The sequence below is a fragment of the Macaca mulatta genome, chromosome 2 (assembly GCF_049350105.2).
Source record: "Macaca mulatta isolate MMU2019108-1 chromosome 2, T2T-MMU8v2.0, whole genome shotgun sequence".
Lineage (NCBI taxonomy): Eukaryota > Metazoa > Chordata > Mammalia > Primates > Cercopithecidae > Macaca > Macaca mulatta.
The window spans coordinates 22,701,622-22,726,849 of NC_133407.1; the positions used below are offsets into that span (position 1 = coordinate 22,701,622).

The following is a 25,228-nucleotide window of genomic DNA, read 5'->3' on the forward strand; positions in this document are numbered from 1 at the left end:
TATTGCTGGCTTTCCCTCACTTCCCTGGTAACCTGTATGACGCAGCAGAGACAGCCATAACCTCCCTGGGAACATAACTCCATTGGCCTGAGAACCACACCCCCATCCCCCACAGCGGCCACAACAAGCCCAACCCAAAGAGAGTCTGAACTCAGACACGCCTAACCCTGCCTTCACCTGATGGTCTTTCTCAACCCATCCTGGTAACTGAAGAGAAAAGACATAATCTCTTGGGAGCTCTATGGCCCTGCCCACTGCCTGAGAAACCCAAATGCTTATCCAGGCAACCCTAGGGCAAGCTTATATCCTCTTGATACTACTGTAGCTGATGCTGTCTTGAAAGCATCACCTCCTGGCTGAGCATCACTTCCTTTCCAAGAAAGGAAAAAACAACAGCTGATTCCACCACCTGTAACATCCTGGTTAACCAGAGGTCCTGAGTCTGACCACGTGACAGCTTTACTGCCAGCACACCTGGAATTCGAGAAAACCAACACGCTAAACAAAACTACAACCAAGGTCCCACACAGAGTCCACTTCACTCCCCTGCCACCTCCATCAGAGTAGGAACTGATGTCTATGACTGAGACTTGAAGACAGATCACATCATAGGACTCTTTGCAGACACTCTCTAATACCAGTTCAGAGCCCAGTAGCTCTACTGGGTCGCTAGACCCAGAGGCGCAATAACAATCACTGCAGTCCAGCTCTCAGGAAGCCCCATTCCTAGAGGAAGGGAAGAGCACCACATCAAGGGACCACCCTGTGGGGCAAAAGAATCTGAACAGCAGCCCTTGAGCCCCAGATCTTTCCTCTGACATAGTCTATACCTAAATGAGAAGGAACCAGAAAAACAATTCTGGTAATATGACAAAACAGGGTTCTTTAACATCCCCAAAAGATCACACTAGCATAGTAGCAATGGATCCAAACCAAGAAGAAATCTCTGAATTGCCAGAAAAAGAATTCAGAAGGTCAATTATTAGGTTACTCAAGGAGACACCAGAGAAAGATGAATACCAACTGAAAGAAATTTAAAGAGTTATACAGGATATGGATGAAAAAAAATCTCCAGAGAAATAAATAGTATAAATAAAAAACAATTACAGCTTCTGGAAGTGAAGAACACACTTAGGGAAATACAAAATATGTTGGAAAGTTTCAACAATGGAATTGAGCAAGTAGAAGAAAAGAACTTCAGAGCTCGAAGATAAGGCTTTTGTATTAACCCAATCCAACAAAGACAAAAAAGAATTTAAAAAATGATCAAAGCCCCAAGGAAGTTTGGGATTATGTTAAACGACCAAACCCAAGAATAATTAGTGTTCTAGAGGAAGAAAATACATCTGAACATTTGGAAAACATATTTGAGGGAATAATTGAGGAAAACTTCTCTAGCCTTGCTAGAGATCTACATATCCAAATACAAGAAGCTCAAAGAACACCTGGGAAATTCATCTCAAAAAGATCATCACCTAGGCACATAGTCCTCGGGTCATCTAAAGTCAAGACAAAGGAAATAATCTTACAAGCCCTTAGGCAAAAGCCTCAGATAACCTATAAAGGAAAACCTATCAGATTAACAGCAGATTTCTCAGTAGAAACCCTATAAGCTAGAAGGGATTGGGGTCCTATCTTTAGCCTCTTTAAATAAAATAATTGTCAGCCAAGAATTTTGCATCCAGCAAAACTAAGCTTCATAAATGAAGGAAAGATAGTCTTTTTCAGACAAATGTCAAGAGAATTTGCCACTACCAACCTAACACTACAAGAACTGCTAAAAAGGAGCTCTAAATCTTGAAATAAAACCTTGAAATACCAAAATATAACCTCCTTAAAGCATATATCTCACAGATCCTTTAAAACAATAAATAACATGATTAAAAAAAAAAACAGAAAACAAAGTATTCACACAACAACTAGCATGATCACTAGAATAGTACCTCACATCTCAGTACTAACATTGAATGTCAGTGGCCTAAATGCTCCACAGAATGGCAGAATGAGTAAGAATTTACCAACCAAGTATTCTCTGTCTCCAAGAGACTCAATGCATAAAGACTAACATAAACTTAAGGTAAAGGGGTGAAAAAATATATTCCATGCAAAAAGCCAGCAGGAGTAGCTATTCTTATACAAAACAGACTTCAAAGCAACAATTAAAAAAAAACGAAGAAGGGCATTATATAATGATAAAAGGCCTAGTTCAACAGGAAAGTATTACAGTCCTAAATATGTATGCACCTAACACTGGAGCTCCCAAATTTATACAACAATTGCTACTAGACCTAAGAAATGAGATAGACGACAACACAATAAAAGTGGAGTCTTCAGTACTCACTGATAGCACTAGACAGGTCTGCAAAATTGACATAGAAGGGACATACCTTAAGGTAATCAAAGCTGTGTGTGACAGACTCACAGCCAACAGTATACTGAATAGGGAAAAGCAGAAAGCATTCCCTCTGAGAACCAGAACAAGACAAGGATGCCCACTTTCACCACTTCTATTCAACATAGTACTAGAAGTCCTAGCCAGAGCAGTCAGACAAGAGAAAGAAATAAAGAACATCAAAATTGGTAAAGAGGAATAAACTGTTGCTCTTTGCTGATGATATGATCGTATACCTGGAAAACCCTAAAGACTCATCCAAAAAGCTCCTAGAGCTGATAAGTGAATTCAGTAAAGTTTCAGAATACAAAATTAATGTACCCAAATCAGTAGCACTATTAGTGCACCACAGCGACCAAGCTGAGAATCAAGAACTCCTTTTATAATAGCTTCAATAAAATAAAATAAAATACTTAGGAATATACCTAACCAAGCATGTGAAAGACCTCTACAAGGAAAACTACAAAACATTGCTGAAGGAAATCATAGACAACACAAACAAATGGAAACACATCCCATACTCATGGAAGGGTAGAATCAATACTGTGAAAATGACCATACTACCAAAAGCAATCTCCAAATTCAGTGCCATTCCCATCAAAATACCATCATCATTCTCCATAGAACTAGAAAAAAACAGTTCTAAAATTTTTAAAAGCAGCCTACATAGCCAAAACAAGACTAAAGAAAAAACAAATCTGGACAAATCACATTACTTGACCTCAAAATATACTACAAGACTATAGTCAACAAAACAGCATGGTACTGGCATAAACATAGGCACATAGACTAATATAATACAATAAATAACTCAGAAATTAAAGCCAAATACTTACAGCCAACTGATCTTCAACAAAGCAAACAAAACATAAAGTGGGAAAAGGACACCTATTCAGTGGTGCGGGGATAATTGGCAAGCCACATGCAGAAGATTGAAACTGGATCCTCATCTCTTACCTTATACAAAAATCAGCTGGAGCTGTATGAAAGACTTACATCTAAGACCTGGAACCATAAAAAATTCTAGAAGATAACACCATAAAAACCTGTCTAGACATTGGCTTAGATGAAGACTTCATGACCAAGAACCCAACAGCAAATGCAATAAAAACAAAGATAAATAGATGGAGCTTATACTAAAAAGCTTCTGCACAGCTAAAATAATCAGCATAGGTAACAGACAACCCACAGAATGGGAGAAAATCTTCACAAACTAGGCATCTGACAAAGGACTAATATCTAGAATCTAGAAGGAACTCAAATCAGTGAGAAAAAAAATCCCATCAAAAAGTTGGCTAAGGACGTGAATAGACAGTTCTCAAAAGATACACAAATGGCCAATAAACATATGAAAAAATGTTCAACATCTTTATCAGGGAAATCACATCAAAACCACAGTGTGTCACCACCTTACTCCTGCAAGAATGGCCATAATTAAAAAATCAAAAAATAAGAGATGTTAGTGAAAACTTTTACACTGTTGGTGGGAATGTAAACTAGTATGACCCCTATGGAAAACAACGTGGAGAGTCCTTAAAGAACTAAAAGTAGATCTACCATTTGATCCAGCAATTCCTGTACTTGGATATCTACCCAGAGGAAAAGAAGTCATTATATGAAAAAGATACTTGCACACGCGTGTTTATAGTAGCACAGTTTGCTATTGCAAAAATATGGAATCAATCCATCAGTCAACAAGTGGATGAAGAAAATGTGGAGGCCAGGCCGTAGTGGCTCATGGCTGTAATCCTAGCACTTTGGGAGGCCATTGTGGGTGGATCACTCAAGGTCAGGAGTTCAAGACCACCCTGGCCAACATGGTGAAACCCCATCTCTACTAAAAATACAAAAATTTGCTGGGCATGGTGGTGGACACTTGTAGTCCCAGCTACTCAGGAGGCTGAGGGGAGAATCACTTGAACCCAGGAGGCAGAGATTGCAGTGAGCTGAGATCATGCCATTACACTCCCACTTGGGTGACAAGAGCAAAACTCTGTCTCAAATAAAAAAGTGGAATACTGTGGATACTACTCAGCTATAAAAAAAGAATGAAATAATGTCATTTGCAACCTGAATGGCATCAGCAACCTGAATGGAATTGGAGACCATTATTCTAAGTGAGGTAACTCAGGAATGGAAAACCAAACATTGTATGTTCTCACTTATAAGTTCTCACTTACAAGTGGGAGCTAAGCTATGTGGACACAAAGGCCTAAGAACCATACAGTGGACTTTGGGGACTTGGAGAGGGGAAGAGTAGGAAGGGTGCGAGGGATAAAAGACTATACATTTAGTCGGGTTATAAGTGCATCAAAACCTCAGAAATCACCGCTAAAGAAATTATCCATGTAACCAGAAACCAACCCCTTCCCCAAAAACCTATTGAAATAAAAAAATAGAATTAAAAAAAATTAAAAATGCTTAAAAATTAAGCATAAGAATTTTTTTTTAAATTAAAGATCATTTAAAAATGATTACTTTTTTTGGATATGTGCCTAGCAGTAGGATTAGTGAATCATATGGTAGTTCTATTTTTAGTTTTTTTGAGGAAACTTCATACTCTTTTTCTTAGTTTACATACTAATTTGTATTCCCACTAACAATGTATAAAAGATTATTTGCTCTAGATCTTGAGGAATCACCACACTGTTTTCCACAATGGTTGAACTAATTTACAGTCCCACCAACAGTGTAAAAGTGTTCCTATTTCTCCACATCCTCTCCAGCACCTGTTGTTTCCTGATTTTTTAATGATTGCCATTCTAACTGGTGTGAGATGGTATCTCATTGTGGTTTTGATTTGCATTTCTCTGATGATGAGCATTTTTTCATGTGTCTGTTGTCTATATGAATGTCTTTTGAGAAGTGTCTGTTCATATCCTTTGCCCACTTTTTGATGGGGTTGGTTTTTTCTTGTAAATTTGATTGAGTTCTTTATAGGTTCTGGATATTAGCCCTTTGTCAGATGAGTAGATTGCAGAAATTTTCTCCCATTCTGTAGGTTGCCTGTTCACTCTGATGGTAGTTTCTTTTGCAGTGCAGAAGCTCTTTAGTTTAATTAGATCCCATTTGTCAATTTTGGCTTTTGTTGCCATTGCTTTTGATGTTTTAGACGTCAAGTCCTTGCCCATGCCTATGTCCTGAATGGTATTACCTAGGTTTTCTTCTAGGGTTTTTATGGTTTTAGGTCTAACATTTAAGTCTCTAATCCGTCTTGAATTAATTTTCGTATAAGGAGTAAGGAAAGGATCCAGTTTCAGCTTTCTACTTATGGCTAGCCAATTTTCCCAGCACCATTTATTAAATAGGGAATCCTTTCCCCATTTCTGGTTTTTGTCAGGTTTGTCAAAGATCACATGGCTGTAGATGTGTGGTATTATTTCTGAGGGCTCTGTTCTGTTCCGTTGGTCTATATCTCTGTTTTGGTACCAGTACCATGCTGTTTTGGTTACTGTAGCCTTGTAGTATAGTTTGAAGTCAGGTAGCATGATGCCTCCAGTTTTGTTCTTTTGGCTTAGTATTGTCTTGGCAATGTGGGGTCTTTTTTGGTTCCATATGAACTTTAAAGCAGTTTTTTCCAATTCTATGAAGAAAATCATTGGTAGCTTAATGGGGATGGCATTGAATCTATAAATTACCTTGGGCAGTATGGCCATTTTCACAATATTGATTCTTCCTATCCGTGAGCATGGTATATTCTTCCATTTGTTTGTGTCCTCTTTTATTTCACTGAGCAGTGGTTTGTAGTTCTCCTTGAAGAGGTCCTTTACATCCCTTCTAAGTTGGATTCCTAGGTATTTTATTTTCTTTGAAGCTATTGTGAATGGGAGTTCATTCACTAGAAATACCATTTGACCCAGCCATCCCATTACTGGGGATATACCCAAAGGATTATAAATCATGCTGCTATAAAGACACATGCATACGTATGTTTATTGTGGCACTATTCACAATAGCGAAGACTTGGAATCAACCCAAATGTCCATCAGTGACAGACTGGATTAAGAAAATGTGGCACATATAAACCATGGAATACTGTGCAGCCATAAAAAAGGATGAGTTCATGTCCTTTGTAGGGACATGGATGCAGCTGGAAACCATCATTCTCAGCAAACTATCGCAAGAACAGAAAATCAAATACCGCATGTTCTCACTCATAGGTGGGAATTGAACAATGAGATCACTTGGACACAGGAAGGGGAACATCACACACCAGGTCCTGTTGTGGGGATGGGGGAGGGGGGAGGGATAGCATTAGGAAATATACCTAATGTAAATGACGAGTTAATGGGTGCAGCACACCAACATGGCACATGTATACATATGTAACAAACCTGCACGTTGTACACATGTACCCTAGAACTTAAAGTATAATAATAAAAAAAAAATTCAAAAAAAAAAGATTCTTTGCATCCTTGCCTGCATTTGTTTTCTGTCTTTTTGATAATAACTATTTTAACTGGAGTGAGATAATATCTCATTATGGTTTTGATTTTCATTTCTCTGATAATTAGTGATGTTAGGCATTTTTTTCATACACCTGTTAGCCAATGGTATGTCTTCCTTTGAGAAATGTCTATTCAGATCTTTTGCTCGTTTTTATTTTTATTTTTAATTATTTTTTGAAACAGAGTCCCACTTTGTTGCCCAGGCTGGAGAGCAGTGGCACAATCTCGGCTTACTGCAGCCTTTACCTCTCAAGTTCAAGTGATTCTCCTGCCTCAGCCTCCTGAGTAGCTGGGACTGCAGGTGCACGCCACCTTGCCCGACTAATTCTTTTGTATTTTTTGTAGAGATGGGGTTTCACCATGTTGGCCAGACTGGTCTCGAACTTCTGACCTCAAGTGATCCACCTACCTCTGTCTCCCAAAGTGCTGGGATTACAGGCGTGAGCCACCACACCGGCCTCTTTTGCTCATCTTTAAATGAGATTTGTTTTTAGCTATTAAGTTGTTTTGGTTCCTTTTGTATCCTGGTTCTTAATCCCTTGTCATTTGAATAGTTTGCACATATTTTCTTTCACTTTCTAGTTTGTCTCTTCACATTGTTTGTTCTTTCCTTTGCTGTGCATAAACTTTTTAATTTGATGTGATGCCTTTAGTCAATTTTTGCTTTAGTTGTCTGTGCTATTAAAGTCATACTCATGAGGGCGGGCGTGGTGGCTCACGCCTGTAATCCCAGCACTTCGGGAAGCCGAAGTGGGCGGATCACGAGGTCAGGAGATTGAGACCATGTCTAACACGGCGAAACCCTGTCTCTACTAAAAATACAAAAAATTAGCCGGGCATGCTGGTGGGCACCTGTAGTCCCAGCTACTCAGGAGGCTGAGGCAGGAGAATGGAGGTTGCAGTGAGCCAAGATTGCACCAGTGCACTCCAACCTGGGCGACAGAGCAAGACTCCGCTTCCAAAAAAAAAAAAAATCTTACTCATGAAATCTTTGCCCAGACTAATTTCCTGAAGTGTTTTCCCAATATTTTCTTCTAGTAGTCTTATAGTTTAAGGTTATAGTTTAAGGTCTTACACTTAAGTCTCTAATCCATCTTTTTTTTTTTTTTAGATGGAGTTTCGCCTCTTGTTGCCCTGGCTGGAGTGCAGTGGCACAGTCACCGCTCACTGCAGCCTCTGCCAGGTTCAAGCGATTCTCCTGCCTCAGTCTCCCGAGTAACTGGGATTACAGGTGTCCACCACCACGCCCAGCTCTTTTTCTTTTTTATTTTTGGTAGAGACAGGGTTTCACCATGTTGGCCAGGCTGGTCTTGAACTCCTGACCTCAGGTGGTCCACTCACCTCGGCCTCCCAAAGTTCTTGGATTACAGGCATGAGCCACCGTGCCTGGCCCATCTTTTTTTTTTTGAGATGGAGTCTTGCTCTGTCACCCAGGCTGGAGTGTAATGGTGTGATCCTGGCTCACTGCAACCACCGCCTCTGGGGTTCAAGTGATTCTCTTGCCTCAGTCTCCCGACTAGCTGAGATTACAGGCACCTACCACCACGCCCGGCTAATTTTTGTATTTTTAGTAGAGACGGGTTTTTGCCATGTTGGCCAGGCTGGTCTCGAACTCCCTACCTCAAGCGATCCACCTGCCTCAGCCTCCCAAAATGCTGGGATTATAGGCACGAGCCACCGTGCCCAGACTCTAATCCATCTTGATTTGATTTTTTTATATGGTGAGAAATAGATGGGTTCTGGTTTCATTCTTTTGCGTATGGATATCTGATTTTCCCAGCGTGCTGGGCTTTTGAAAATGGAGTATGAACCTAAGACCTATCCCAAAATTTTCAACTATGTTAAAATTCTGGTTACTTTTAGGCCCACTTGTCTCTGAGGCTGCATTCTTTTTTATGACAGTTTCTGAGAGTGATGTTGAAATGAAAAAGATTGGGTTCCAAATGGATATGTGACCCTACAGTTTATCTCAGTGAAGTAGTTTTCCACTACGAGCCATACCTGCCCCCTCCACCTGCACCTCTTTCTTCAACCTGTTGAAGATGAGAATGGGAAATTTGCTAGGGCAGTTTGGTTGTTCTGTTGACTGGATGATATTTTCAGCATTTAGTAGTCAGGGTCAGGTTTGCTAAATATCCTGTAGTAAGAATTGTCTCAACAAAAATTCCTTGAGAAACAAATTTGTTAAATACTAGAATTCTTTTTGATTTCTCTTTTTTTTTTTTTTTTTTTTTTGAGATGGAGTTTAGTTCTGTCGCCCAGGCTGGAGTGCAGTGGCACGATCTCGGCTCACTGCAACCTCCGCCTCCTGGGTTCAAGTGATTCTCCTGCCTCAGCCTCCCAAGTAGTTGGAATTATAGGCACCCCCCAGCCAATTTTTGTATTTTAGTAGAGACGGGTTTCACCGTGTTGACCAAGCTGGTCTCGAACTCCTGACCTCGTGATTTGCCTGCCTCAGCCTCCCAAAGTGCTGAGATTACAGGCGTGAGCCACTGCGTCCAGCCTTTTTTTGTTGTTGTTTTGTTTTTTGAGACAAAGTCTCGTTCTCGTCCCCCAGACTGGAGTGCTATAGCGCTGTCTCGACTCACTGCAACTTCCACCTCCTGGGTTCAAGTGATTCTCCTGCCTCGGCCCCCTGAGTAGCCGGGATTACAGGCACCTGTCACCATGCCTGGCTAATTTTTGTACTTTTAGTAGAGACAAGGTTTCACCATGTTGGCCAGGCTGGTCTAGAACTCCTGACCTCAGGTGATCCACCCGCCTCAGTCTCCCAAAGTGCTGGGATTACAGGCGTGAGCCACCGCGCCTGGCCTCTTTTTGATTTCTTAAAATGTTATTACATCTAGTGCATTAAGCTTATAATTTTGTCCATTTATGAAAATAACAGTGCTGTTGGTTAAATTTTTTGATTTAGACACTTTGACTATAATTATATCTTCTTTTAGGACTGGTTGTAAGGAGATTGAAGGGAAGGGAGCATGGCATGAGCAGCATTTCTGTCTTAATGGGGCCCTCTCTGAGTTGTGGACTGAGACTGTATCTAAATAACCTGTCATGCTCTTTTTCCTTCTCTGTCCATGGAGTTATTTGCCTTTCTCAGTGCTGTTCCAGTAACAGTATGAGATCAGATGCCTCTATATTTGGTTTTAAACCAGATGTCTGGTTTCTCTTCCTAGGCCTCCTCCTAGATGTAGGAAGATTCTTTCTAATGTTGAAAAAGCATTGTGTTACAATTTTTGGCAGTCGTCTAATCGTTACAATTGTACAAATGTTGTCTGCTTATTCCCTTCAACTATTTGTTTAAGCTCGTGGGTTTTGCTCTCTGTTCAGTAGAAGATGGAGTCAGTTATAGCATAACGATTAAGGTCATGGAGTCTGAATCTCTGCTCTGCCAGTTATTCTGTGGCTTCGAGCAGGTTGTTTAACTTCCCCGAGCCTTTGTATTTTCATATAATAAATGCGTATTGGCCAGGCGCGGTGGCTCACGCCTATAATTCCAGCATTTTGGGAGACTGAGGTGGGCAGATCACCTGAGGTCAGGAGTTTGAGACCAGCCTGACCAACGTGGTGAAACCTTGTCTCTACTAAAAAATACAAAAATTAGCCAGGCGTGGTGGCGCATGCCTATAATCCCAGCTACTCGGGAAGCTGAGGCAGGAGAATCGCTTGAGCCCGGGAGGCGGAGGTTGCAGTGAGCCGAGATCGCACCACTGCATTCCAGACTGGGCAATAAGAGCAAAACTATCTACCAAAAAAAAAAAAAAAAAAGTGAGTATTAATCTAATACCTACTTTTCAGGGTAGTTGTTAGTATTACTTGAGATAATGTGTTTAAAATGCTTAGCATTTTGCTTTAGGAGGCTGAGATGGGAGGATCATTTGAGGTTAGGAGTTTGCAATCAGCCTGGCCAAAAGAGAAAGATCCCTGTCTCTCCAAAAAATAAAAAAATCATCCAGGTGTGGTGGCATGCACCTGTAGTCCTAGCTACTGGGAGGCTGAGGATGGAAGATCGCTTGAGCCCAGGAGTTTGAGGTTATAGCTTTGATCACTCCACTGCACTCCAGCTTAGGTAACAGAGGGAGACCCTGCCTCAGAGAAAAAAAAGCCTAGCACAGTACCTAGAACACACGAAGACAATACATTGTAGTTATCTTTGTTATAGCAATTATGAATCATACATGGAGCTTGCTGGTCTTTTCCAGCTTTTTAAAAAGGATTCAAATGAAATTGACTTTCATGTCATTGAGTAATGTCTTGTTCAGTTGATTCCTATAGGTCTGCCGTCACCAGGGAAATTCAGTAATATTGTCGATTTTGGAGTTTAATTTAAATGCTCATGATCTGCAGGTTGTGTACTGCAGGCTCTAGCAACTTTTTTTTTTTTTTTTTTTTTTTGAGACTGAGCCCGCTCTGTCACCTAGGCCGGAGTGCAGTGGTGTCGTCTCAGCTCATTGCAACCTCTGCCTCCCAGGTTCGAGCAATTCTCCTGCCTCAGCCTCCCAAGTAGCTAGGATTACAGGCACCTGCCACCATGCCCGGCTCATTTTTGTATTTTTGGTAGAGACGGGATTTTGCCATGTTGGCCAGGCTGGTCTCGAACCCCTGACTTCAGGTAATTCACCCATCTGGGCCTCCCAAAGTGCTGGGATTACAGGCGTGAGCCACCATGCCCAGCTGCAACTTTTTATCTCATTTGCAGTTGGAGAAATTACTGTTTTAACATTGTTCTCAGTATCCAGAAATTTGATCGAATAAATTTTCATTTCATTTCACCTTTTTTCTTGTTTTGTAATTTACTGTTTTACATTATAGAATTTGTTGTAGCATTTTATTTTAAAGCATTCTCAGCATATTTGTAGGTATTCTTTAAATGAATCGTTACTCAAAGACATAGTTTTAATTTTTTTTGTTTTCTTCAGATTACCTTTCTATTACTGTTAACCATCCATACTTTTGGATTGACTATCAGGGTGTACTTTTTGTTACCTTGGAAAAATTAGTGGGCCCCATACACAGACTTCTAATCATGTAGCTATTCTTTAAAGACTCAGATTAACAAGATTCAAAGGTTGTTAGATAACTTCTTATTGGTTTTATGTGACCCTGGGTTCTTTTGTGTGGCTGTATCTCTACTGTCATTATTATTTCATAGGGAATTTCATAGAGAATAGTAGTATCATATACTATTGCAGAGAGGATAGGAATATGCATTTTTGCAACCGTTATGAAGCCATCTGACTTATTGTTTCTAGAAGATCAAATATTTTTTCCTGAAGGTCCTTTGAACCACATTAAATAGGCTAAAGATTAAATGCCCAAAAAGAGATAAATTTTTTTTATAATTTTGTGGTTTATGTTTAGGCATTATTTACCTTAGACTGTATTTAAAAATAACAATAATGGTAAGAAAACAGTATGATTTTAGAAACATGCATTCTATACTATTGGTTTCATTATACGTCTGTGTGTGTGTGTGTGTATGTGTGTGTATGCACAAAAGAATGACTGCATAAAGCAAAGGTTCACATTTTTTCTAATTTTATAAATTCCAGGGAGAAACACATCTCATCTTTCCTAAAAAAGCTTCAGTGGAGCAGCTGCAAAAAATTCGTGACCTGATTGCCATAGAGAGAAGCAGCAGATTGGATGGCTCAAATAAGAGCCACAAAGTAGAGTCATCTCAGCAACCTGCAGCCAGTACCCAGCTTCCTACAACACCGTCTTCAAATCCCAGTGGGTTAAACCAGCACACAAGGAACCGTCAAGGGCAGTCACCAGATCCACCATCTGCTTCAACGGTAATGTTAGAATTAAACCTTCTTTAACTGTTTCTTTCAAAATGTTGAAATAGCAAAAGCTTTGGAATGTGTCATGATTTATTCCTCAATTTATGCACCATATTTTATTCTTGGTTCTTATAACTCTAAAACATCCAAATTTCTTCAGCTCTTTAAAAAATTGTCAAATTTCCTCTACTGCATTAATACTTCTGATCTAAATTATACCTGCTGCCATTCACTGTGGGGATATTTCCAACAACACAGCCATTATCAATACCTTAATTCAATAAAAAAGCTTCTTTAGGTTTAAGGTAATTAAGAATGCGTTAATTTAATGATAGTGGATGCTGGCAAATTAGTGAAATTTTGTTATTGGTATACACCGTATATATACTTGTGAAGAACTAAAGTCAAACTTACAGGCATTCTTGATAAGCCGAAATGATTCTATTTGATAGGAAATTATCCTGTTTACAAAAATCCCTTTTGACCAAGGTCTTTACATATTCTTCTCCTAAGTTTTTACTGTCAGAAAAATTCTTGTGATAGTTCTGTAAGTCTAACAAGCACCTCAATGGATTTTTATGCCCCCTGAGATCATGTGCATTCCATTTTGAATACCTTAGGTCTTCATCAGTTTTGCAGTTAAGGTTGGTACAGTTACAGAAGCTCACTTAACATCCTTCTTGGTTTTTAACACCTCTTCTTAGGAGTTTTCCAATTACAGTGTTAGAATAAGAATTTCCTACTTTATCTTTTTAATTGCAGTATTACAGTTTAAAATGCACATAGTGCAAAAAGTTTGCAAACTTTTTTTTTTTTACAAAATATCTCTTTCCTGGGCTAAGTAGTATTTTGTTAGTGTTCTGGCTCAGGAAAGCCATTCACATTTTCTGAATCTTCTTTAAACTCTTTTTTTGTTTGTTTGTTTTTTTGTTTTTTTGTGGAGACAGAGTCTCATTCTGTCCAGGCTGTAGTGCAGTGGCACAATCTTGGCTCACTGCAACCTCTGCCTCCCAGGTTCAAGTGATTCTTGTGCCTCAGCCTCCTGAGTTGCTGGAACTACAGGCACGTACCATCACTCCTGGCTAATTTTTGCTTTTTTTTTTCTCTTTTTGAGATGGAGTTCTTGTTGCCCAGGCTAGAATGCAATGGTGCGATCTTGGCTCACTGCAACCCCCCGTCCCGCGTTCAACAGATTCTCCAGCCTCCGCCTCCCGAGTAGCTGGGATTACAGGCACCTGCCACCACACCTGGCTAATTTTTTGTATTTTTAGTAGAGACGGGGTTTCTCCATGTGTGCCAGGTGGTCTCAAACTCCTGACCTCAAGTGATCTGTCCACCTTGGCCTCCCAAATGGCTGGGTTACAGGCGTGAGCCACCTCACCCAGCCCTTTTTTTTTTTTCCAGTTCTTAACCTTACAATTCAGATATAGTTTCAGGTGTTTAAAATCCTGTCAGTCACCAGAAAGCCTCTAAACACTACACTAAAAACAGAATGTCGTTCTACTGGCAAAACACATTCTAGTGTAGAAGAAAGTAAACTTTCTCAAAGAGGTATGCTATTAATAGGCTAGTATATATCAATTCTTACTACTCTAGTCCTTCAGACAAAATATCTTCTGTATTTCTTAAAGAAGTTGAGAGAAATTAGAATGAATCTTGTTTTTCATTGACAACTCTTGGTTATTTGTGGATCACTTGAATATACGTATTTCTTAAAAGTGTTTTGTTAATTATGCTTTTATCATTAGTTGCTATACTACAGAATTTGACAGTTTTCTTCTACCTTGCCCATTTTGAGTGGAGATACTGAGAATTAAAATGTACCAAAGTCAGGGAGCCAGAGAGATAGTTTTTAAAGCATTTGACCTGTGTATAAACTAGATAAGTCCTAGTGAACTTATAACTATTTTTTTTGTTTTGTTTTGTTTTGTTTGTGTTTTTTTGGTTAAAACTATATCAAGTAAAATGTTGATGTATAAGTCAAGATGATAGTCACTGATGTTGACATTTGCCAGTAAGCTTTTAAGATACAAAATACTGGAATATATTGATGCTGAATAAATGATGATAGTGGTGGTGATTATTAGAAAGTTAATCTTGCTACTTTTTCTGGGCATTTTATGTTAATAGAATTACATAGTATATAATCTTTTGTTTCTGACTTTTACTTTGTGTAACATTTTTGAAATTCTTCATATTGTAGGATATATCAGTATTGTGTTCCTTTTTATTGTTGAATAATATTCCATTTTAAGGATTTGCCACATATTGTTTCCATTCATCAGTTGATGGACATTTGGGTTGTTTCCCATATTTGCCTATTATGAATAATGCTGCTGTGAACATTCACATACAAATTTTTGTGTAGACATGTGTTTTTATTTCTCTTGAGTAGATTCCTAGGAGTGGAACCACTGGGTTGTATGGTAAGTTTATATTTGTTTTTAAGAAATTACCAAGCTGTTTTCCAAAATTGTACCATTTTACCTTCTCATCAGAAATATGTGAGGCTTCCAGTTTCTTAGTATCCTCACCAACCATTGTTACTGTCTTTTTTAGTATACCCATTTTAGTGGTTGTTAAGTAGTATTTCATTTTGGTTTTAATTTGCATTTCCCTAATGACTTAATTGATTTTCAAACTTGCTGGTTGTACATGCTAAGTGTTTAGTGTTCCTAATGGAAGTAACTTTCTGATCATCCTTTATTTTTATACCTGTTGCCTTCCAAAGGCAGATTCAGAACAGCAAGGACAATTTTTCAATGACGTGGTACCTCAGCGTGTTAGAAGCATTGTTTCCAGCTTCGCAACTTTATCTAGGTTAAAGATGTGATTCTGAAGTATAATATGCTTAAATTATACAGTCAGTACTTTTTTACTCAGGTAATCTAAATGTATGCTTTTATTTAGCACATGACTACTTTGAGTATGTATATGAAATTGGTAGGAACTTTTCATCAACTCTTTATTGCTCCAGAAATTACTACCAATTTATATATGGGTATATGTTTATTTAAACCAGTTATCATAATTTGTGATTATTTCATTGAAATTATAAAAGTCATATATTATCAGATAATGATAAATAATAAAATGAACTAGTTAATTTTAAAACTAATTTTATCTCATAAAGCAACAATAAGGCAACCTCTTAGTCTTAGTCTAGATCTATGTGTGAGTTTTTTTTTTTTTTTCGGAGACGGAGTTTCGCTCTTGTTGCCCAGGCTGGAGTGCAATGGCGTAATCTCGGCTGACAACAACCTCCGCCTCCTGGGTTCAAGTGATTCTCCTGCCTCAGCCTCCCTATAGTTGGGATTACAGGCATGTACCATCATGCCCAGCTATTATCAATACCTTAATTCAATACCTTAATTCAATATTTTTAGTATTTTTAGTAGAGACGGGGTTTCTCCATGTTGGTCAGGCTGGTCTTGAACTCCCGACCTCAGGTGATCCGCCCGTCTTGGCCTCCCAAAGTGCTGGGTTACAGGCGTGAGCCACTGCGCCCGGCCTATATGCCAGCTTTGTAAGAGAAGAAACCTATTTGAACATAAGATTTAAACATCCACTTTCTTTTTCATGAACCTACCACTCTTAAAAGTTAACTAATACCTACATGCCCTTTGATGGGGGATTACATTGTATCCTTATATCAGCGTACTTAGGGTCTGTTAAAAATGAAGATGTGGTCTGTTTTGACATGAAGAACATTATTATATGGAAAAAAGGTAAACTGAGAATTCCAAAATTAAACAATATATGTTGTCTGTATATGTGTAATATTTTGATTTTTCTTATATATGTGTATATATATGTTCATTTTTTTAAAGGTTTGGAAGGCCATACACAGACATCTTAACCATAATGTACTCTGAGTGATGAAATTATGGGTGCTTTCATATTATTTATACTATTCAGTATTTTCTGAAGCAACATGTATTACCTTTATAAATAGAAAAGTTTTTCTTTAAATAAGTTTACTGAAGTCACAAGTTGATTAAAACATATTTAAAATAACAGAACTTTTATGTCTAAAAACAGGTTTTAAATTTTAAGGTCTCAAAGGGTTGCATAAAATTAAAGAGAGGGCAAGTAGGCTCAAGCCTTGATTTGTTTTGTGTGTGTGTGTGTGTGTGTGTGTGTGTGTGTGTGTGTGTGTGTTTTAACTAAAGAAGTGAATTTGCTAATCTAACTTCCACTTATTAATTCCCATGATTTGATAAAATTATACACATTGTACTTTTTTTCTTATGAAAAGTCTTAAATATATCTCATATCAGAAATCAAAATAATTAGAAGTATGATTAGTGAAGATAAAAACTCTTTGATCTAAAACCAGCAGATTTCACATTTCAAACTTCCATTTATACTCCAAGTAACTTTAGTGTCTCAATTAACTGCTGCCTTCTGTAGCATTAGTACATGGTTACCCAGCTGCTGTAATCGCCATGTAATCAGCAACCTTCTATTTTTATGACTTAGTTTTTTCAGAGTTGTGCCAATGAATATGTAAAGAAATAAGGCAAGAAAATAAACTTTATTGTTTAAAATATTTTGAGTGCCATTAAAACTACAGTGAATCAGATAATTTTCAGATTGAAAATAATTAAATTGAAAATAGAAATACTCCGGATGAATTCTTACCTTCTTGGTAAATGAAAGTCTGCATTTAAGAAAAATGAGACACTATAAGTGCTTCATTTTAATATGAATTCTTTCAAATAAAAATGGAGACATTCCTTTTTTTTTTTTTTTTTTCCTGTTTCTATACTAATCCTAGTAAAGGAGCATATTTGTTTCCATGACGAATTCCCTGGACTTGTCATCACCAACTCTACATTTCTTCTGTCAGCTGTTGCACAATCTCTTCTGTAATGGAGGCAATGTGTCTGCTCTTAATAAAGGCCAGTTGCTCCTCTCTCCCTATATCCCTTCTACTCTGTTCACCATGGAATCTCACATGGACAGTGCCCCTCTTGTACCTGTTCTTTTCTTGGGGAATCTTCCTAGTGGTATGTAAACCTTGTTTTAGGCCAGTTTTCGTTTGAGATTGTTCCACTGGCATCACATGCAAATTTCTGAACATAATTCCAGGCTGGCTGAATCAAAATGGAAGAAGAGTGAAGTTTGGAATCTACATTTTTTAACAAGCAGGTTAATGTTTAAGAGCTTTACCTTTAAGCTCTCCTATCTTAGGAACAAGGTGACATAGAAATATCCCTGGTCCTCCATGCCCTGTCTTTCTTGCTTCCTCTTCCCAGTACTCATTATTGCATCTTTATTTCTTACATACTTTTCTAGTGGGTCTCTATACTTTAATTATATGCCCTATCAGTAAAATATTTTTGAGCACATATTGTCAATACATTTGTGTTCATTTGTTTATATGTTATATACATGTACTACTATGGCAATATACTGTACATATTATAAAACAATGTAAAGAGGATCTAAATATTAAATAATATGTTTAATTCAAAAAAATTTATTTATTTATTTTGAGACAGGGTCTCACTTTGTCGCTCAGGCTGGAACGCAGTGGCATGATCACAGCTCACTGCAGCTTTGACCTCCTGGGCTCAAATGATCCTCCCACCTCAGCCTTCCAAGTAGCTGGGACTACAGGTGTGTACCCCAAGCCCAGCTAATTTTTCTTTATTTTTTGTAGAGATGGGGGTCTTGCCATGTTGCTCAGGGTGGTCTGGAACTGCTGGTCTCAAGCAGTCCGCCTCCCTCAGCTGCCCAAAGTGCTAGGGTTATAGCCATAAGCCACCACGCCCCACCAAAAAATTTGTTAATACTATATTATCTAATGAATAAACAAATCCATATTTCAAATAGTCTTGATAATTTTGAATTTAAGGGGCTTTGTTAGATCTCATTAGATTGTTAGTGATTTTCTTTTTTGCACTAAAATGTAGCTGTTGAAGTGCTTATGCTAAAAAAGCAGATGATGTGGTTGCCCTGTCATTTTCTCCTTGTTAATGTGTGCTTTTGTTATTAGTATTAGCCTCGGGGCCTAGAGTTCTTTGTAATCTTTTTAAGCTAGATTGGGGGTTAATTTAGTTAAAATGATATAATCCGTAATTCCACTTAATCCAGCACATTTGAACTGCACAACTTTGTCACATGACAGCTGCAGAAGTAGGAGTGCGGGTGCCACTGTTAACCCTTTGACTTTATGACATTTTTTCTCTTACATCAGGGTAGCTTCTCCAGTCTGTGAGGGAGGCACTGTTAATCCAGATAGTAAATATTATTATAACTTAATTGTTTTACTTGTCGGACAAAATAGAAATAGAAATTCTCATACTTTCCACATCCCTGTGGACCATCTCGTACAGCTCCTTTGGTACAGCTTAGCCAGCCCACTGTTGCACATCACTTGTATAACTCAGTCTCTTGCAAATTGTTTTCCTTATTAATGCTATTGTTAGACTGTATTCTTACTACGATCAGTGATTTCCATGTTGCCAAATTTGACTTTTTTCAGTTGGTTTTTACCATTTGGTAGTCTTTTTTCTTTTAAGCTCAAATTTTATTAATAACCTTGGAACAAATACATTAATATTTCCTTATAGTCATATAGCATTTTACAAGTTTGAAAGAACTTCCTTACAACAGCCCTGTGAGGTAGGCAGGATAGGTGTTTTTTTTCCTACTACTATTTAGAGCAAGGCTAACAGGTGAAGTAAGGGCACACAGCTGGTAAATGATAAAGCTGGGACTAGAACCTAGGCCTTTTGACTTGCTGCCTCCCTGAGAACATTCAAGTAATGATATCTCATGCTATATAGCAGATATCTCCTATGATGTTGATCAGGTCTGTTTTTATACATTTTACCTGTTTTTCTATTACCTTTCCCTAATATCAAAAAACTCTAAAACTGATGAGACATTTGAGACATTTCTTCTCTGTTACTGAACTTTTTCTTAGATATATCAAGCACTATCCTAAGATGAAACTTCTGTTTTGAGAATCCTTGGCTATAAATTCTAAATTATGATATGAACATTTATTTTACAAAATTCTGCAAATATATGTTGAACTTAAGAAAAACAAAACAGGTCTGTTTATATTCTCAAAAGCTTTGCCGTCTTTCCCAATATGACTTTAAGATGTGTGTAAGAGGAAAACAGGGAAAGTGTTCAGCAATATTACAGTATTATCGGGAAACCAATGCAGAGTGCACATAAATGCAAGTCACATCACACTAGTTTGTTTTCCTTGTTTTTAGAGGATGGAGAACCATTAGTGTCTTACTTTCAGGTTTGATCCCATCTTATATGTGATATCCTCAGCAACAAGCTAAAAATATGATCTGAATTATACCAATAGGAGGACTCAAGCAGCAGTGATCAAAACATATATGTATGTGGTAAAAAGGAAGAAAACACTTGTTCTTCAGTGGTTTTGCCTAGGTCCAGTGTAATTACTTATCAAAACAAATTTTAACCTACAGCATCTCTGTTAAATTTAGAAATGTGAAATATGGTAGAGTTATCAACTTGGAATGTAAGACTAAAACTGTAACTGACCCAAAACTACCTGTCAAAAGCACAGAAAGCTCAACAGGCATAAAAACTAAAGAGTAAAACCCAACCGTTCTGATGTAGAGTGAAAAACAGCAAATGCAAACCATCGGGTTAAAATGAATCACGAAACATTAGGCATGTAGAGAATGTTTTAAAAATATGAAAATGACAGTAAGCTGTATTACCAGGAATTATATTTTTTAAATTCCAGGTATGGCCTTTTACATTTAAGAACAATGGAGAGACAGAAACAAGCCTATGGGGTAGGTGCAGAAAATGGATGGGATTTAGAAAGGGAGTTCAGTTGGGGAATTAAAGAAGGCCAAGAAACAAATACATTCAAAATGGATTTAGAATCTCTCCTCTAAATCTACCCTTTCCAAAAATGTTTCCTAAATTGAGAGATTTGGTAAAAATGAAAAAGCTAGTGACAATAAAAGTGACTATTTAACCTTATAAAATAAAGTAGTATTTAAATGTAGATTAGAAATTATGCTGTAAAAGATAAATCTGCTGACCAGGCTGTAGAACCTGAGACTTAGGTGCTACTGTCAGTGATAGAAGGCAGAAAAGTGTCTCAAAACCAGAATTACCATACTAGGACTCAACATTAATGAAACTTAAGAAACAAGTACTTAACTGTTGGTAATTGAAGTCCAATGAAAAACACATTTGTATGTTTACTAAAGCGATCTAACAGTTTTAGCTAATAGGAAAAATGCTGCAGCTACATTTCAGTCTTTTAAGGTAAAATGAGAAGATCTAGAATATTCTAGTTCAGTATATTGGGCTCAAAACCAGCTTTCCTTTTGAAATGCATCTAGACTAGACTATAATTCCTTACGTAGTATCATTGTATTCATCATCTTCATGTTTTTCTCTTCAGTGGGTTTGCTTCATTGACTGTGTTCTATGACAAAACCATGTTGGTGGTAATAAGAATATTTTGGGGCCCAATCATTGTGGGATTAGTTGGAACATTTTGAACTGCAGTTGTTGCGGGAACTGCTTTGACAGGTGTGGACTGAGAAGGTGGAATCTGCACTATTAAATCTTTGGCTTGTCACTGACATTGGAGTTGAAACTTTATTCGGGACAGACACTGTTTGTGGGGTCGCTGTGATAGGAGTGGTAGGTTTGCTAACAGCACCAACAGTTAATCGTGAAACTAGTCTCCCTTGGTTAGGTCCCTTTTTAATTAAGGACTTCAACCTATAGTTTGGAGCTGTTAAGCAGTATCTATCATCTGCATCAACATTAGGTTTCTTAGCATGGCTTGAATAAATTTTTGCGTCATGCAGAGTTGTCACATTTTGGAAAGCAAATTCCAAAATTTGATTTATAACCTTTGGTTTGTAGTCTGTGATTCCCATATCCTTCAGGATCTGTGCCATCACCAAGGCATCCCTTGGAGCGTTCTTGGGAGGTGCCATCTTGCCTCACTCCATGTTATCCAGACACTTGTCATCCAGAGAGAGAGCCTATTGATATTCTTTAACTGAGTTGGTCATTTCATGGTTTTTCTCCTGCTGCAAGTGGTTCAAGTGCTGACCCAGTTGCTCATATCCAAAAACAGACAAACAAACAAAAAAGCCATGAATCATCTCTAATGTGTTTTTTTCCTTTTCCAAATACTCTTGACTTCATAGTACAGTCACCAAAACTTATTCATTTTACTTCCTAAGTTCTTTTCATGTCCATTCACTTTTTTTTTCCTACCAGTTGTAAAACTACCCTAATTTAAGCCACCAGCTCTTTTGGAGTTCTGCAGTAGTCCCCCATGGGGTCTTCTGATACCTGCTTTCTCTACATAGCGGCTCAAGTGATATTCTGAAAACAGATCAGATTGTTCTACTCTTCTTACTTTCATCTCTGTAATGGCTTACCATTGCAATGAAAAGCGACCAGAATGATCTTTATCTCTCCACTGCTTTCCCCTTGTTTCTCTTGGTACTCAACACTGATCTCTCTGATCCTTCAAAATATGCTAAGCGATCCCCAGCTACCTTTGTGCTGTTTTCTGACAGGAATGGTCTTTTCCTTCCCTCTTCACTAGCTTTTTCTCATCCTTCCTATTCTGCCACAAATATCATTTCTTCAAGGAAGTTCAGGTTCAAGGACCTTGTTGTAAAGTCTCATTTTATGCTACATATTTGCTTAATAATATTTATCCGCATGATTAATTTTTAACCATTATATCCCCAGCACCTAGCAAATAAAGGATAAATAAATATTTGAGTAAATGAACATTGTTTATCAGTATTTGCTTGTTTTTGTATCCATAGACTACTTGCTGTGTGAGGGTAATGCCCATACTATATCTATTTTGGTCTCCATTTTTTTTCCAGTATCTAACACATTCACACACAAATATTTTTCAGTTACTGTGGTGGGTCTGTCATTATTTGTTTAATACCTTTTCCCCATAGACCTTAAATTGATTATGTCTGTCTTGTGCACCTATTCCAGTGCTTAATACAGTGCCTGACATGTAAGTATTTGGTAATTTTTTTTGTTGTTGTTATCGACCTGTCTCTACTTTGCACTATGCACATTTAACCCATTTACATTTATTCTAATTGCTAATATGTTTAAACTTACTTCTGATATCTTATTTTGTGTTGTCTATATTCTTGCTTTTTTTTTCTTTTCTCCCTGTTTTGTTTAGATCAAGTTTTTTTCTATAATAGGTTTATTCCTGTAAGAGTTAGGAATTAAATATAATCTTTTTAATCTTTTAATTATTGACCTGAAATCTGTAATGCAAATTTTTAATTTTATATTTTTCTACCAACATCTTACCATAAGAAGAACCTCTGTTCTGCTCCCTTCCTTGCTACTTTTCTTATGAAAAAATTGAGATTTTGCTTTCCAACTGTGATTATCTATACCAATCAAAACTTGTACCAGTACTTTTATTTTAGATCCTACTCCCCAGTATGTATTTATTTTTAAAAATTAATGTAGGCTATATTTATTTTTTGGCTATAATAACTTTCTTCATAATTCTTTTAGATAGGATTTGAGAGTGATATAATTTCTGTATTGTCACATATCAGAAAATGTATTTATTTTGCCCCTGTACATGATTAGTTTGACTGGGAATGAATTCTGCATTCCTAATCATTTTCCCTCAGATTTTCAAAAAATTTGCTTCATTGTTTCCAATGAAATATCTGACATCAAATAATTTTTTCTTTACATGTAATGTTTCTTCTTACTTGAAGACTTTTAGGATTTTGTTTTTAGCCTTGCTATCATAAAATGTCATCATTATATGCTTAGCATTTGTTTTTGTTTTGTTTTCCATACATACTAGCTCTTCAGCTATAAGAAATTTATTTCTGTTATTTTTTTGAGCAGTTGCCTTCTGCCATTGTTTTTACTGTTTTTCTGGAATTTCCATTAACTGGATGTGAGAAGTTTTGGATTTATCCTCAATGTCTATTTGTTCTTTTTATGCCTCATTCTCAGAAAATGTCTTTGGTTACTAATTAACTGATCACTCTTTAGCCGTGTTTATTCTACCGTTTGACACCATCTATGCTTTCTTCTTTATTTTATATCGTTAATTTATTTTATATTACTTATTAATTTATTTTTGAGACTACATTGCCCAGGCTGGAGTGCAGTAGGGCAATCACAGCTCACTGCAGCCTTGACCTCCTGGGCTCAAGCGATCTTCCCACCTTAGCCTCCTGAGTAGCTGGGACTACAGGCACACAACACTATACCTGGCTACCTAATTTTTTTTTTTTTTTTGACCCAGGTTGGCCTAGAACTCCCAACTCAAGTAATCCTTCCACCTTGGCCTCCCAAAGTGCCTGGCTTCTTCTTTATTTTAATGTTTAAATTTTTTATATCCAGCCGGGCGCAGTGGCTCACGCCTGTAATCCCAGCACTTTGGCAGGCCAAGGCAGGCGGATCACAAGGTCAGGAGTTTGAGACCAGCCTGGCCAGTATGGTGAAACCCAGTCTCTACTAAAAATACAAAAATTAGCCGGGCGTGGTGGCGGGCACCTGTACTCCCAGCTACTCGGGAGACTGAGGCAGGAGAATCACTTGAACCCAGGAGGCAGAGGTTGCAGCGAGCCAGGATGGCACCACTGCACTCCAGCCTGGGCAACAGAGTGAGACTCCGTCTCAAAAAATAATAAATAAGTAAATAAATAAATAAATAAATAAATAAATAAATAAATAAATAAAATTTTTCTATCCAAGATCCATAGTTGAGTCTTTCTCTGAATATAGTATACTATTGAAACTTTTTAAAGTTTCTTCTGTATTTCTGTCATTGCTACAGGATTAGTTCTTCTGATACTGATTCTCATGCATCTCCCCCACAGTTGTTGTGGATCCATATGTGTTTGAGAGGTCCTGCCAGCTTGTCTGTGAATACTGCATTTGCTTCTGACAGCTGTGGAGAAGGGCAGTACATACCGCACAATGGGATGTGCCAGTGACAGCAGTTCTGAGCTTGGTTACTCCCCTTTCCTTTTGTGACTCTAAGCATGCACGCTCACTGCTCAGAGGCAGACCTTTTTGTTGATGAGGTGATAAGGAGGGAGAAGCCAAAATAATTAGCTGTTCCTCCAGAGTTCAACCACTCTCCCTAATGCTTGCTCTGAGGACACTTCCTATTCTGTAGATCCTCTGGCTTCTCTGCCCTTGGGATTGTTTTGGAAACTTTTTTTACTTTTCATCACCACCCTCTCTGGAGGTTTCTCCCTTAAGTCCTTTCATATTTGCCTTTTCTCTTTCAGGAATTTCTCAAAATTCCTGATTCTTTAAAAGCACACCTCTTTTGCTACTGCTGTACATTACAGGGATTTAAAGTGGAAGGGGCCATTAGCTCCTTAGATCAGAGCGCTGTATTGATCCATGCTTGTATTCAAGAATTCTGCATATCCTTGTTTAAATATATCCTTAATAGTATATACAAAGGGAAAAAAATAGATAGATCTTAGGATCTGACACAAATGTGGCTGTATCCTAATACTAATGTTATGAAGGTCGTGGGTATTATTATTATATTTAAGTGAATCCATACATTCCCTTCTACCTAT

The 25,228-nt window shown here is 37.8% G+C and overlaps 1 protein-coding gene and 1 pseudogene across 3 annotated transcripts in view; one reads left to right on the forward strand and one right to left on the reverse strand.

Annotated features, from left to right (window-relative positions):
- Window positions 1-25,228, forward strand: part of NGLY1 (N-glycanase 1) — a 67,355-nt gene that overhangs the window by 9,805 nt on the left and 32,322 nt on the right. For all 3 annotated transcript variants that reach the window (XM_015132298.3, XM_015132300.3, XM_015132302.2), the window contains exon 3: window positions 12,393-12,638. In XM_015132298.3, the coding sequence (XP_014987784.2) occupies window positions 12,393-12,638 (246 nt within the window). The remainder of the gene's footprint in view (window positions 1-12,392; window positions 12,639-25,228) is intronic.
- Window positions 21,003-21,610, reverse strand: LOC114676108 (transcription initiation factor TFIID subunit 9B pseudogene; annotated as a pseudogene).